We start from the raw sequence: 11015 nt of genomic DNA on the forward strand, positions 1-11015 counted from the left end.
GGACCCAGTGACATTTTCCTACTGCGCATCACCAAGTCCCTTAACAATTCCAGTTTTTCCGCATCCTTAGCCCACCTCCCCCCACCCCCAACCTGCCTGATCGCCTCTCCGCTCCACCTTGTCTGCTCACAGTCCCGACTTTCCCTCACACTCCTTCCTGCTCACGTCTCAGTGGAGCGAGAGCTCTCACGATCTGGCCTCTCACCGCCGGCTCTGGTCCTGGCCATTCCTCTGTCCCTCTGTTCATCCATGCCCTTATTCTGGCCGAACTAAGGGCAAAGAGCCAGCATTAGGGCCAGGAAGGCATGGGGCCAGGCAGTCAACTGGCCAGAAGGAGCTGGGGAAAAACGCAGAAGATCAGAGGACAGCAGAGGAGGAGCCAGGGAGGGTGGGACAGCCTGGGGGACACAGGCAGGGGGGTGGAGGCGGTCTGGAGAACGTCTCCAGCCTTTGTGCCCGGAACAGTGCTGAGAACCAGGGATGGCTCCAGGGTCGGAGTGAAGTTAGGGGAAGGAGAAAACAGAGTTAAGAGTTCTGTGGAGGGTTGAGACGAGCCGGTAGCGGTCTGGGGCGGGGACAGACATCTGAGACTGGGAAGCCGGGCTCTAGGCACCCTTGTTCACCAGAAATGGCCACCAGAGGGCCCTGTCAGGCCTGGGAGACTTTCAGGATGGTCTGGCCCCCAGCCCCGCTCCTGCACAGAGGTTGTCCCTGGATATAACTAGCAGGTGAAAGCAGGGCCGGAAAAGGAGCCCTTCTGGCGGCTCTTCTCCTGTTCTCACACAGTCCCCTTTCAGGGCCACCCTTCACTCTGTCTTAATGCCCCTCAGTTTCTGGAACCCTGACAGGGCCATCACAGACCACTTTAGATGCTGCTCTGGGGTATGACGTCACACAAAGGCAGACTGGCTTCTCTTTCCTTTTTGTCTTGTTCTCTCCCCGTCCACCCGTCCCCCACCCCCGCCTTGCTCTTTCCCCTGGATTCTTTTCTGCCTTCTCCAAGATTTGGGCTCGATTCCGACTAACCAGAGGAGGTAGGAGTCCTAAGCAGCTCCTCCCCTGGGTCTATGTAATGGAAACACCTCCAGCTACTAGATCGGACTGGAGGGGGGATGGCCAAGGAGTAGGTGAGGTTCAGGTTCTACATCCAAGTGAAATGCAAACTAGCGAGGACACAGAGTCAGAGTGGAAGCTGGGAAAAGGAACACTGAGCTGTGAGAGAAAAGCTGGAAAGGCCCCTGGGATGGGGAGAGGCAGAAAATGAGTCTATCCTGGGGCACCTGGCTGGCTCAGTCAGCAGAACATGTGACTTGATCTCGGGGTTGTGGGTTCGAGCCTCACGTTGGGTGTAGAGGTTACTTTGAAAAAATAAAAGCTCTGGGGGAAGAAAAGAAAGAAAATGAGTCTGGCAAAATGTGCATATAGGCCACCAAGGGCCACCCCCCAGACAACTCCTTGCCTAAATCCTGGGAGTATGATAGATCTCGAGTCCCGCTGTTAGGAGCCTAGCCAGTCAGAGAAGTCTTGGGGAGAAGGCTGGCTTTCAGATTTCAGTCAGGGACATTAGAAGTTGGTGATATGGGGGGCACCTGGGTGGCTCAGTTGGTTAAGCGTCTGACTCTTGGTTTGGGCTCAGGTCATGATCAGAAGGTCGTGAGATGGAGGCCCGTGTCAGGCTCTGCACTCAGTGAGGAGTCAGCTTCAGATTCTCTCTCCCTCCCCCTCTGCCCCTCCTCCCACTCGTGCTCTCTCTCAAATAAATAAATAAATCTTAAAAAAAAAAAAAGTTGGTGATTTTTTTAGAGATTTTGTTTCCATGATCTGGGAAAACTGAGGATCCTCTCTGTTAGACCTCGTAGACCCTGGGAAATCTGGAAATGAGTGGGTAGAGACTTTCAAAGCTCTTACTGGATCTCGGCTTCAGGAACAAGTGGGAAACAGGTCTTGTGACCCTCTGGTCTCTCTGCGCCTTCCTGCCCACCGTCTCTCCATGCTGTTTTCTCTGAGGACCAAAGGTTCAGGTCAGGGGGCCTATGCCATCAGACCCCTGTATTACACGTTCCTCCCCACTGCAGCCCTGGTCATTCTCTATGCCTCCATTCCTGGGGCATGATGGGGAATTAGCTGATGTGTAGAAACCAAAGGCAAAAGTAGCAGCCATCACTTCCATTCGCAGCCCGGCACTGGGGACACACGTCCTGTTTCTGTCCCACACTCTTGTTTCTGCAGAGTAGAAATCTGTCTGCATTTCCTCCCGTAGCCAAAATTAGTCAGCTTGGATCTGGGCCTCTTCATTCTTCACTGGGTCCTGGAGGGACAGAGTTGGGAAGAGGCTCAGGGACTTGGCTTGAATAAAAGGGAGATACCAGGGAGGGGCGGGAGTCTGTTTTTCTCCCTCCTCCCCTACTACACCCCCATCCAGCTTCTAAGGCTGGGCAGCTTCTGCCCTGGATCTTATAGAAACTCCCTGCCCTTCATCTCCAGTTCCAGATGCCACCGTCCCGCAGTTTCCTTGCATTGTACCAGCCTAAGAGGCAAGCTGAAATAAGGAATTATCCATCCCAGGACTCAGTAGTGAAAAGTTCTCGGAGGCTTAAGCATTTTCCCTCACCGACCCCCAACCCAACCACACACACACACACTCTCTCTCTCTCTCTCTCTCTCTCTCTCTCTCTCTCTCTCTCTCTCTCTCTCTCTCTCTCTCTCTCTCTCTCTCTCTCTCTCTCTCTCTCCCCCCCCCCCACGATGTGCCCTGAGAGGCAAGCTCTACCACCCTCTAGTGGCCAGAGCAGAAAGGACGCTCCCCCCCCCCCCCAATCCACCAGGACCGTCAAGGCTCTAGCAGGGAACGTCTTCTGAAAGACACAGCACAGTTTATAAATGAGAAAGCCGAGGAGGCCTACAGAGACTCACCCTGAGAGTCGGGGGCACGGTTGGGACCAGAACCCAGGATCTCCTGACTCCCAGGCCAGTGCTTGGGCCCCGTTCCCGGCCTCCCCCTCTGACTCACCCCTGGGGAGGGCAGGTGGATTTGGAAACGGGTGTCCCCCTTGCCCCTGCAGAGCCGCGCCTGTACCTCAAATCCGCTCGCAGCTTAGATAACAGGGGTCCTTCTGGGGCCCTGGCTGCCCCCCGACTTCCAGGATTGTTCTGGACCTCGCCCAGCTGCCGTCGCCACGGTGACAGCACCGTCCATTCCCGCAGCTACCCAGGTCTCCTGTCTCCACGGTAACCGGTGCTTTGCGACCTTCACTTTGCAGCGGTCGCGCTGCCGGTGCAGCGGCAGTTGCTGGGCGACGGGAGTGGGAGGCAGGGACTCGGGAAGCTCCGGGGGCAGGGGGGGTGCGGGGGGTGCCATGGCGCTGGCGGGGCCGCCGGGGGGCGCGAGCTGGACCTGGCGGCCGGTGGCTCGGGACGCGCTCCTGGCGCGGGCCTTCCACTCCTGCACTGAGCTGCGGGGCCGCTTCTACCTGGTGGGGGGCCTCCGGGCCGGAGGGGCAAAAGAGCCGAGCGGCGATACGGTGGTCTTCGACCCGGCCGCGGGCCAGGCGGTGCAGATGGGCGCCCGGGGCGGCCCGCGGCGCAGCCACCACGACGCAGTGCCTGCGGGCGGACGCTGGCTCTGCGTGGTGGGCGGCTGGGACGGGGCGCGCCGCCTGGCCACGGTGGCCGCGTTGGACACGGAGCGCGGGGTGTGGGAGGCGTGGAGCGCGGCCCCCGGCAGCTGCCCCCCCGCCGGCCTCAGCAGCCACACCTGCACCCGCATCTCAGACCGAGAGCTGCGGGTGGCAGGCCGGGAGGGTGGGACCCGCACTCAGCGTCGCTACGGAAGCATCTACACGCTGAGGCTGGACCCCGGCGCCCGCACCTACTGGTATGGCACCCCCTGCCCCAAACGTCTCACCCTCCCTTCATCCGTGCTCTAGAAAAGCGAAGGCTCGGCAGAACCGCGGGCACCCTGTCCACACCCTGACCCCCCCTTCCCCCGCATCCACCGTGACAAGAGAGCACAGCGCGCTCTCGGCTGGTATCACCCTCCTCTCCTCCGCCCACGGCACCGTCCGGCCTCCTTTCTGGGCTTGCCACGAAAGGAAGGTGCTGGGGCCCAGGCAGTACAGCCCTTTTGTTTTCCGGGCCGAACTTCTGCATCCCCACAGCTACAAGGAGGAGGGCTGCCACACAGCCTCCCGCTCGGGTCACTGTGCCGCCCTGCTCCGGACTCCCGGGCCCCACCCAGCTCACCAGCTGCTGCTCTTTGGGGGTTGCAACTCGGCTGAACCAGAAGTAGCTGGGCATTGGAGTCCGGGAAAGATTAAGGTATTATCTACTCACATCTTGCTGAGGGTGGAAGGGGGCTAAAATGGTGAGGCCCAAATCCCCCCAGCCAACCCCTTCTTTCTTCCGGAAGGAGGAACCACCTGCTGCCCCCCATTTGATGGAACAGCTTGCCAGGCTTGTGAGCACTGGGCAGGGGTCCCAGCAGGGGCCTCGGGGACTTCGGCATCACTCATGTTCTGTGGTGGGGCCCTTCGCCGTGCTGTTTGGTGGAGAAACTCTGACCAGAGCCAGAGATACCATCTGCAATGACCTCTACGTCTATGACACCCGTGAGGGCTGGCTGGTTGAGGAGGGGAGAAGGTGGGGAGAAGGTGGGGACATGGAAGAACCTGCAGGTGCAGAGAGAGGGCAGAGTGATGGGTAGGGAGGAGCAAAAATTGACAAGTTAAAGGAATACACAGAGTATTCAACTGTGAAGAGGCCCATAAATCAAGTGAGGAGAAAAAAGGCGGGGCAAACCTTTGGTCTTGTGAGGAGCAGAAGCCCCACGGTGCTGAGATGCTGCTGCCTCACTGAGCACTTTCTGACCCAACAGGCAAGCCCCCTTCCACGTGGTTCCACTTCCCCTGCGCAGACCATGCGCTGAAACGCGTGGGCCATCGGACCTGCCTTTGGAATGATCAGCTTTACCTGGTTGGGGGTTTTGGTGAGGATGGCAGGACACCTAGTCCACAGGTTTGCACCCTGGACCTATTTATCTAAAGAGCAGTGCCAAGACACAGCCTCTGCTTTGTTGCAAACTCATAAACCATTACCACCAGAGCTATCTGTCTCATTTCAAGTGCTTATTAAATTTCGATCTGAGAGTCAACTTTGTCTGTGAATCTTTTTTGGGGGGAGGGTAGTCAACAAGTAGCCACATCTTTATTTGCAAGGGAAAGGATAAAATATGGGACCTCCTCTGGTATCATGAGCCATTAGCCTGCTGGACCCAAACCCCACAAGTCATAGGCTTTCCATGCCTCATGCAGATCCCACCCCTCATACTGGGAAAAAGCTTCAGGCTAGAGCTAAGCATTCTGACCAAAACATTTAATTAACAAAAAAATATTACAATAGCAGAGAAAATAATAATAATAACAATAAAGAGAAATTAGAAGAAGTGGGAGTTAGGGTAGAAAAAAATGCAAAGGTCTTGATCCCTAGGAGACCAACACTCCGGCCGAGCTAGACTTCGCCCCAGCCCCTTCTGAGTTCTCCTTGGCTGCTGGTTTCTCATCTTCCCCCATGAGACGAATGTTGTGCTTTTCCCGGAATTCATTTAATTCTCTTCCCTTTGCCTGAAGCTGCTGTGTGAGTGTCTCAATGATCTTCTGTATCTAGAGGGCAAGCGACAGGGATTACATGAGGCTTTCAGGACTCCCTTCCCCTGCCTGGTACGGACTATGGCTGGGGATGTGATGGAGGGATGATACCTCTAGCCTCACCAAGTATTAACAGGAGAGCCAGGCACTAAAAGTACGCCTTTCTCAAACACAATGATTTATAAACTTTAATGTACATTAAGAACCACTTGGGCTGTTTGTTTTTAAAACGCTACTCCACGGGTGCCTGGCTGGCTCAGTTGGTAGAGCATGCGACCCTTAATCTCAGGGTTGTGGGTTCAAGCCCCACGCCGGGCGCCGAGGATTCTTTTATAAAAAAAAAAAAAAAAAAAAGCCACTCCACAGGCCCCACCCACCTCCAACTGTTCTGAATCAATGGGTCCAGGAAGCTGCATTTTAAAATCAGTCCTCCAGGTGACCTGGACGCAGGTATCCATGGACTACACTGTGAGAAACACGGCTCTCCCTGCCCCCTCTCCCCCAGATCGGCCAGGTCACAGAGCGCAGGGAAAAAGGCTGGCAGCCCGAAACTACTCCTGTCTGAGTCTAGACTTAACAGAGCATAAAAAGCACAGGCTAACAGGCTTTTTATGCTGTCTTCAACATGGGTTCCCACCCACTGGCCTACACCCCTCAGCTGCCCAGGGCTTCTCAGGGACCCCTGCTCACCTGCTCCTTGTTGCTCTCCAGGGCAGGCAGCACCTCTTTGACCGTCCGCTCGACCAGCACACCTCCAACCATGCGGTAGCACTTGCGGGCCTCATCCACCCCCTTCAGCGTGTCGATCACGAGGCTGCGGCAGGAGGACAAGGCGCAGCTGAGAATTTGGCCCCACCGACCGCAACCAGCCCTCACAAAATGGCCCGGCCAACTCTCCTTCCGTTTGCTGCTCCCCAACCTCCTCACCTGTGCTCGTTCAGCTCCATCTCCAGCTCAGCGGCTTTGGACGCCAGACCCCGCTGTTCCTGCCGAAGGCGATTGAAGCCAGCAATCACCTTAGAAGACGAGAAAGAGTTAAGTGAGAGAGGAGACGGTGGACATGGCAGAGGCTCCGGAAACAACACAGGAGGGCAAGCTCTGGACACCTACCTCGGAAAAGGAGTGGAACCCAAGTTTGTGATTTCTACCTTTAGTCTGTCAGGACTTCCACTCGCGCAACACTTACGGAGAGCCTACTGCGTGTGAGAACTGTGCCGGGCCCTCCTGCGGCTTCCACGTGGGGAGGGACAGGCGCGTGTACTACAGGTGGGGGGGGGGTGCTCAGACTTGCAGGGAGAGAGAGCTGTCTGCAAAGGCTTTGTAGTGGGTAACTCTCGTTTGGGGCTGCCCAGCATTCCTCCCACAGGGAAACTGCCCTTCCTGAGCTCAGTGGGCTGCTTGTGGGGCTACTATTCACAGGACCCATGCTCCCTGACCACGGGGGCAGCGACCTGTTCTATACCAGAGTCTCTGTATAGGAACCGATTTTGGGGGAGGGACAAAGAGGTCTAGAAGACAGTGGGAGCCAAGACAACTAGCTGTCCTGCACAGATGATCCTCGGTCCCTCTTCCTGAAATCCCCAAAGCTGCCTGGTTCTTGAACTTGGTGTGACCCAGTTCTTGAATCTTTCTTCTCATTGTGTTCAATTCTCTGAATGACCCACTCTCCTTCCAAAACACTACTTAAAAAGAAACAAAAAAACGTTGGCCAGAGTCCGTTTCTGTAGCCTAGAAACCCTAACACAGGCTTGCGGAGACACACTGCCTTCACTGAAGCCTGAAGGATGAGAAACTGGGAGAAGAAGGGGTGCAAGAGATGCATAAGAAGTAACGTATGTAAAGGCCCAGAGGAATGATTACTACGAGCTCCTTGTTCCCCAGAAATGGAGCAGGGAATTAAAATTTCATGAAAACCAGACTGGGTACTACTACCACCACCCCCATGACTTTAAGTACAGGGCTGAGGACTGTGTGTGGAGAGGAACATCAGATGAAAGGTAGAAAAGGTAATGAGGACAGCAAATTGTGGGGGTGGCTGGGGTAGGAGAAAAAAAAAAAAAGGAAAACCTGGGGCCCAGGGACAAAAGACCGGGTTTCAGGTTTTGTCTCTGCCGCATACTGGCTCTATGGCCTCGGACATTTAACCGTATGGTTCTCAACCCTGGCTACACATCAGAATCCCCAGGGTAGCGTGAACAGTGGCGTCTCAGAACAATTACACAATCACTGGGTGAGGCCCAGGCATAAGTATTTCTTTCTTTCCTAAGATTTTATTTACTTTTAGAGAGAGAGAGAGAATGTGCATGCACGTGGGGGAAGAGCAGAGGGAGAGAGAGAATCCCAAGCAGACTCGCACTGAGCCCGGAGCCTGGGGTTCGATCTCATGACCCTGAGATCATGACCTGAGCCGAGATCATGACCTGAGCCGAAATCAAGAGTGAGACAAGTGGGACACTTAACCCTGAGCCACCCAGATGCCCCAGGCCTCAGTATTTTCAAAAGCTCTCCCACATAATTCTATTAGTGCAGCCAGAACTGAGAACCACGGGGTTACTCTCTTCGAGCCTTAGTTCCCTCACGTGTGAAACACACAGGGAACCTACTCTATTGAGCTGTTGTATCCTGTGAACCAGTTAGTATGAAAGGACTCTCTAAGCAGGAGAGTACATTAACTACTATCACAGCCTTCTCTCCAAACCCACACGGCCTCCCCTCCGGCCCCTCCTGCTCAGCGGAGAGCAGTGAGCCCACCCACTCAAACTACTGCTGAAGCTCTCACTCCCGTTCACATCATGTCCAGTCTCACTGCCACTAATGAACAACCACCTCAACCTTACTAGGATCTTTTATCTCTAGCGCTCTCTGCAAGGCTCACTGACAGCTAGTAAGATCCTTTTTTTTTTTTTAAAGATTTTATTTGTTTAGGGCGCCTGGGTGGCTCAGATGGTTAAGTGTCTGCCTTCGGCTCAGGTCATGATCCCAGAGTCCTGGGATCGAGTTCCACATCGGGCTCCCTGCTCCTTGGGAGCCTGCTTCTCCCTCTGCCTCTCTCTCTCTCTCTCTGTCTCTCATGAATAAATAAATAAAATCTTAAAAAAAAAGATTTTATTTATTTATTTGACAGAGACAGACACAGTGAGAGAGGGAACACGAGCAGGGGGAGTGGGAGAGGGAGAAGCAGGCTTCCCGCGGACCAGGGAGCCCGATGTGGGACTCGATCCCAGGACCCTGGGACCATGACCTGAGCCGAAGGCAGACGCTTAACGACTGAGCCACCCGGGCGCCCCCAGCTAGTAAGATCCTAACGGCTAACCTGTGCCACCCCTACATCCCTCTACTGCTCAAAAAGCCAAGGAACAGGTCTGGCTAGGACCCCGCCACTCGAGCAGCGTGCTGCATCTCCAGGCCCCCACCGATCCATCTCCACTCCGTCCACTCCGTCCACTCTGTCCACTCGTTCCAACAGACGCCTTGAGAACCTAACTCGTTTATAAGCTGTTCTTCCTTCACCTCCACTGCCTATACCAAACTATTCCATTTATAGTTAGCTTTTTCTCCACTGTCAGTGTTACAGATCAAAATAATTTCACCTAAGGGGCGCCTGGGTGGCTCAGTCGTTGGGCGTCTGCCTTCGGCTCAGGTCATAGTCCCAGGGTCCTAGGATGGAGCCCCGCATCGGGCTCCCTGTTCGTTGGGGAGTCTGCTTCTCCCTCTCCCACTCCCCCTGCTTGTGTTCCCTCTCTCGCTGTGTCTCTCTCTGTCAAATAAATAAATAAAAAATCTTAAAAAAAAAACAATAAATTCACCTAAGAAAATTCCACAACTAAACCAGATTCTAGATGCTCTCCTAGCACCCAAATGACCCACTCTTCTAGATGTATGTTGTTAAATACACCAATGAAATCAGCTTAAGAGTCTAAAATTTCTGAGGCCTGAACTTATTTTCCTTAGTAATTAATAAGAATCTACTTTTCAACCACCAATTTAACACAACTAAAGGCAAAAAAGAGATTTTTTTTAATTCCAATTTTTCTTCAAACATTCTTGTTAATAAACAACCCCTATTTCCTCCTGGTCCAGTTTATGAACTTGTAATCAAATGTCAAACTAGAATAAATCTATTGAAATGTATGAGTTACCACAGTTTTATGGAAAATTTCAGCCACTGGTGTACTTAAAGAAAATGACATCTCTTAGCAGCTAACTGTAACCTAACTGGAAATTAGATGTAAAATAAACTAATATTAACCTGCCATCTCTGGGGTCTGCCACATAATGAAGACAGAAGGGCTGTGATCTATTCCCACATTCTTCCTGTTAAAATACAACTTTTCTAATGGTCTTCTCCCTTATGGCTAGAATTAAATTTCCTTCTCTTTCCCTTACTCCCCGTTCTCCTAAAGTTGTCTGGTATAAGCAGGGATGGCCAGGTCAGTGTTGATTCTCTCAACCCTACTAAAATCATCATCTTACATGTAAACATTCCTACTGAAAAAGAATCCAATTAAATTAAAATACCAGCTGTTTATTCAAAAGTAACTGCAATCCTGGTAACTATGCAGAGCTCTTTACATTCTCATAATTGGCACATACAAACAATTTTATACAGGACATGGTTTTCTTCCCCCGCCCCAGCTTTACTGAGATATAATGACATATGACATTGTGTAAGTGTAAGGTATACAACATTATGACTTGATGTATGTACATATTGTGAAATGATTACCAAAATAAAATTAGTTAACACATCCCATATGTTAACCCCTTCTATGTGCTCACATATAAATGTGTATCATGTCTGGGTGGTTCAGTCAGTTAAGTGTCTGACTCTTGATTCTGGCTCAGGTCATGATCTCAGGGTCATAGGATGGAGCCCCACGTCAGGCTCTGAGCTGAGTATGGAACCTGCTTTGGTTCTGAGAGAGAACCTCTCCCTCTGCCCCTCCCCCTCACTCGAGTGTATGCGGCTCTCTCTCTCTCTCTCAAAAAAAATAATAATAAAGCATATCAGGGCACCTGGGTGGCTCAGTCGGTTAAGCGTCTGCCTTCGGCTGACGTCATGATCCCAGGGGCCTGAGATCAAGTCCCGCATCGAGCCCTCCATTGGGCTCCCTGCTCTGTGGGGAGCCTGCTTCTCCCTTTAACCCTACTTGTGCCCTCTCACTCTCTCTGTCAAATAAATAAAATCTTTAAAAAAAAAATTAAGAATAAAATAAAGCACATCAATTCCTTAAATTTTTTAGAAGATTTTATTTATTTGAGAGAGAGCGAGAGACAGCAAAAGTGGAGGGGGAGCAGTAAAGGGAGAGAGAGAAGCAGACTCCCAACTGAGCAGGGAGCCCGATGCGGGACTCGATCCCGGGACTCCAGGAT

At 52.9% G+C, this 11015-nt stretch overlaps 2 protein-coding genes, 1 long non-coding RNA gene and 1 other non-coding gene across 4 annotated transcripts in view; 2 read left to right on the plus strand and 2 right to left on the minus strand.

Moving 5' to 3' along the window:
* Positions 1-1791: 1791 nt before the first annotated feature.
* LOC112814947 (uncharacterized) lies at positions 1792-3204 on the minus strand. Its single transcript, XR_003205897.2, has 2 exons — positions 3077-3204; positions 1792-2308 (listed from the first exon to the last, which is right to left on the minus strand). It is a non-coding gene; the product is annotated as an uncharacterized lncRNA (long non-coding RNA).
* A 152-nt stretch (positions 3205-3356) lies between these two features.
* KLHDC9 (kelch domain containing 9) lies at positions 3357-5149 on the plus strand. The gene is made up of 4 exons (XM_025860576.1): positions 3357-3874; positions 4158-4317; positions 4409-4607; positions 4874-5149. Exons 1-4 carry the CDS (start codon positions 3357-3359, stop codon positions 5038-5040), a joined length of 1044 nt encoding a protein of 347 aa, XP_025716361.1. The 3' UTR covers positions 5041-5149.
* A 206-nt stretch (positions 5150-5355) lies between these two features.
* PFDN2 (prefoldin subunit 2) overlaps positions 5356-11015 on the minus strand; it is a 12875-nt gene continuing 7215 nt past the window's right edge. The window contains exons 2-4 of the mRNA XM_025860586.2: positions 6570-6658; positions 6333-6456; positions 5356-5657 (exon numbers count right to left, since the gene is read on the minus strand). Of these exons, the coding sequence (XP_025716371.1) occupies positions 5481-5657; positions 6333-6456; positions 6570-6658 (390 nt within the window). The 3' untranslated portion in view covers positions 5356-5480. The remainder of the gene's footprint in view (positions 5658-6332; positions 6457-6569; positions 6659-11015) is intronic.
* On the plus strand, positions 5888-5960 carry TRNAK-CUU (transfer RNA lysine (anticodon CUU)). The gene has a single exon. It is a non-coding gene; the product is annotated as a tRNA-Lys (tRNA).

Source organism: Callorhinus ursinus, unplaced genomic scaffold (genome assembly GCF_003265705.2).
Source record: "Callorhinus ursinus isolate GAN/ISIS: 27379988/994484 unplaced genomic scaffold, GSC_fseal_2.0 scaffold88, whole genome shotgun sequence".
Classification (NCBI taxonomy): Eukaryota; Metazoa; Chordata; class Mammalia; order Carnivora; family Otariidae; genus Callorhinus; species Callorhinus ursinus.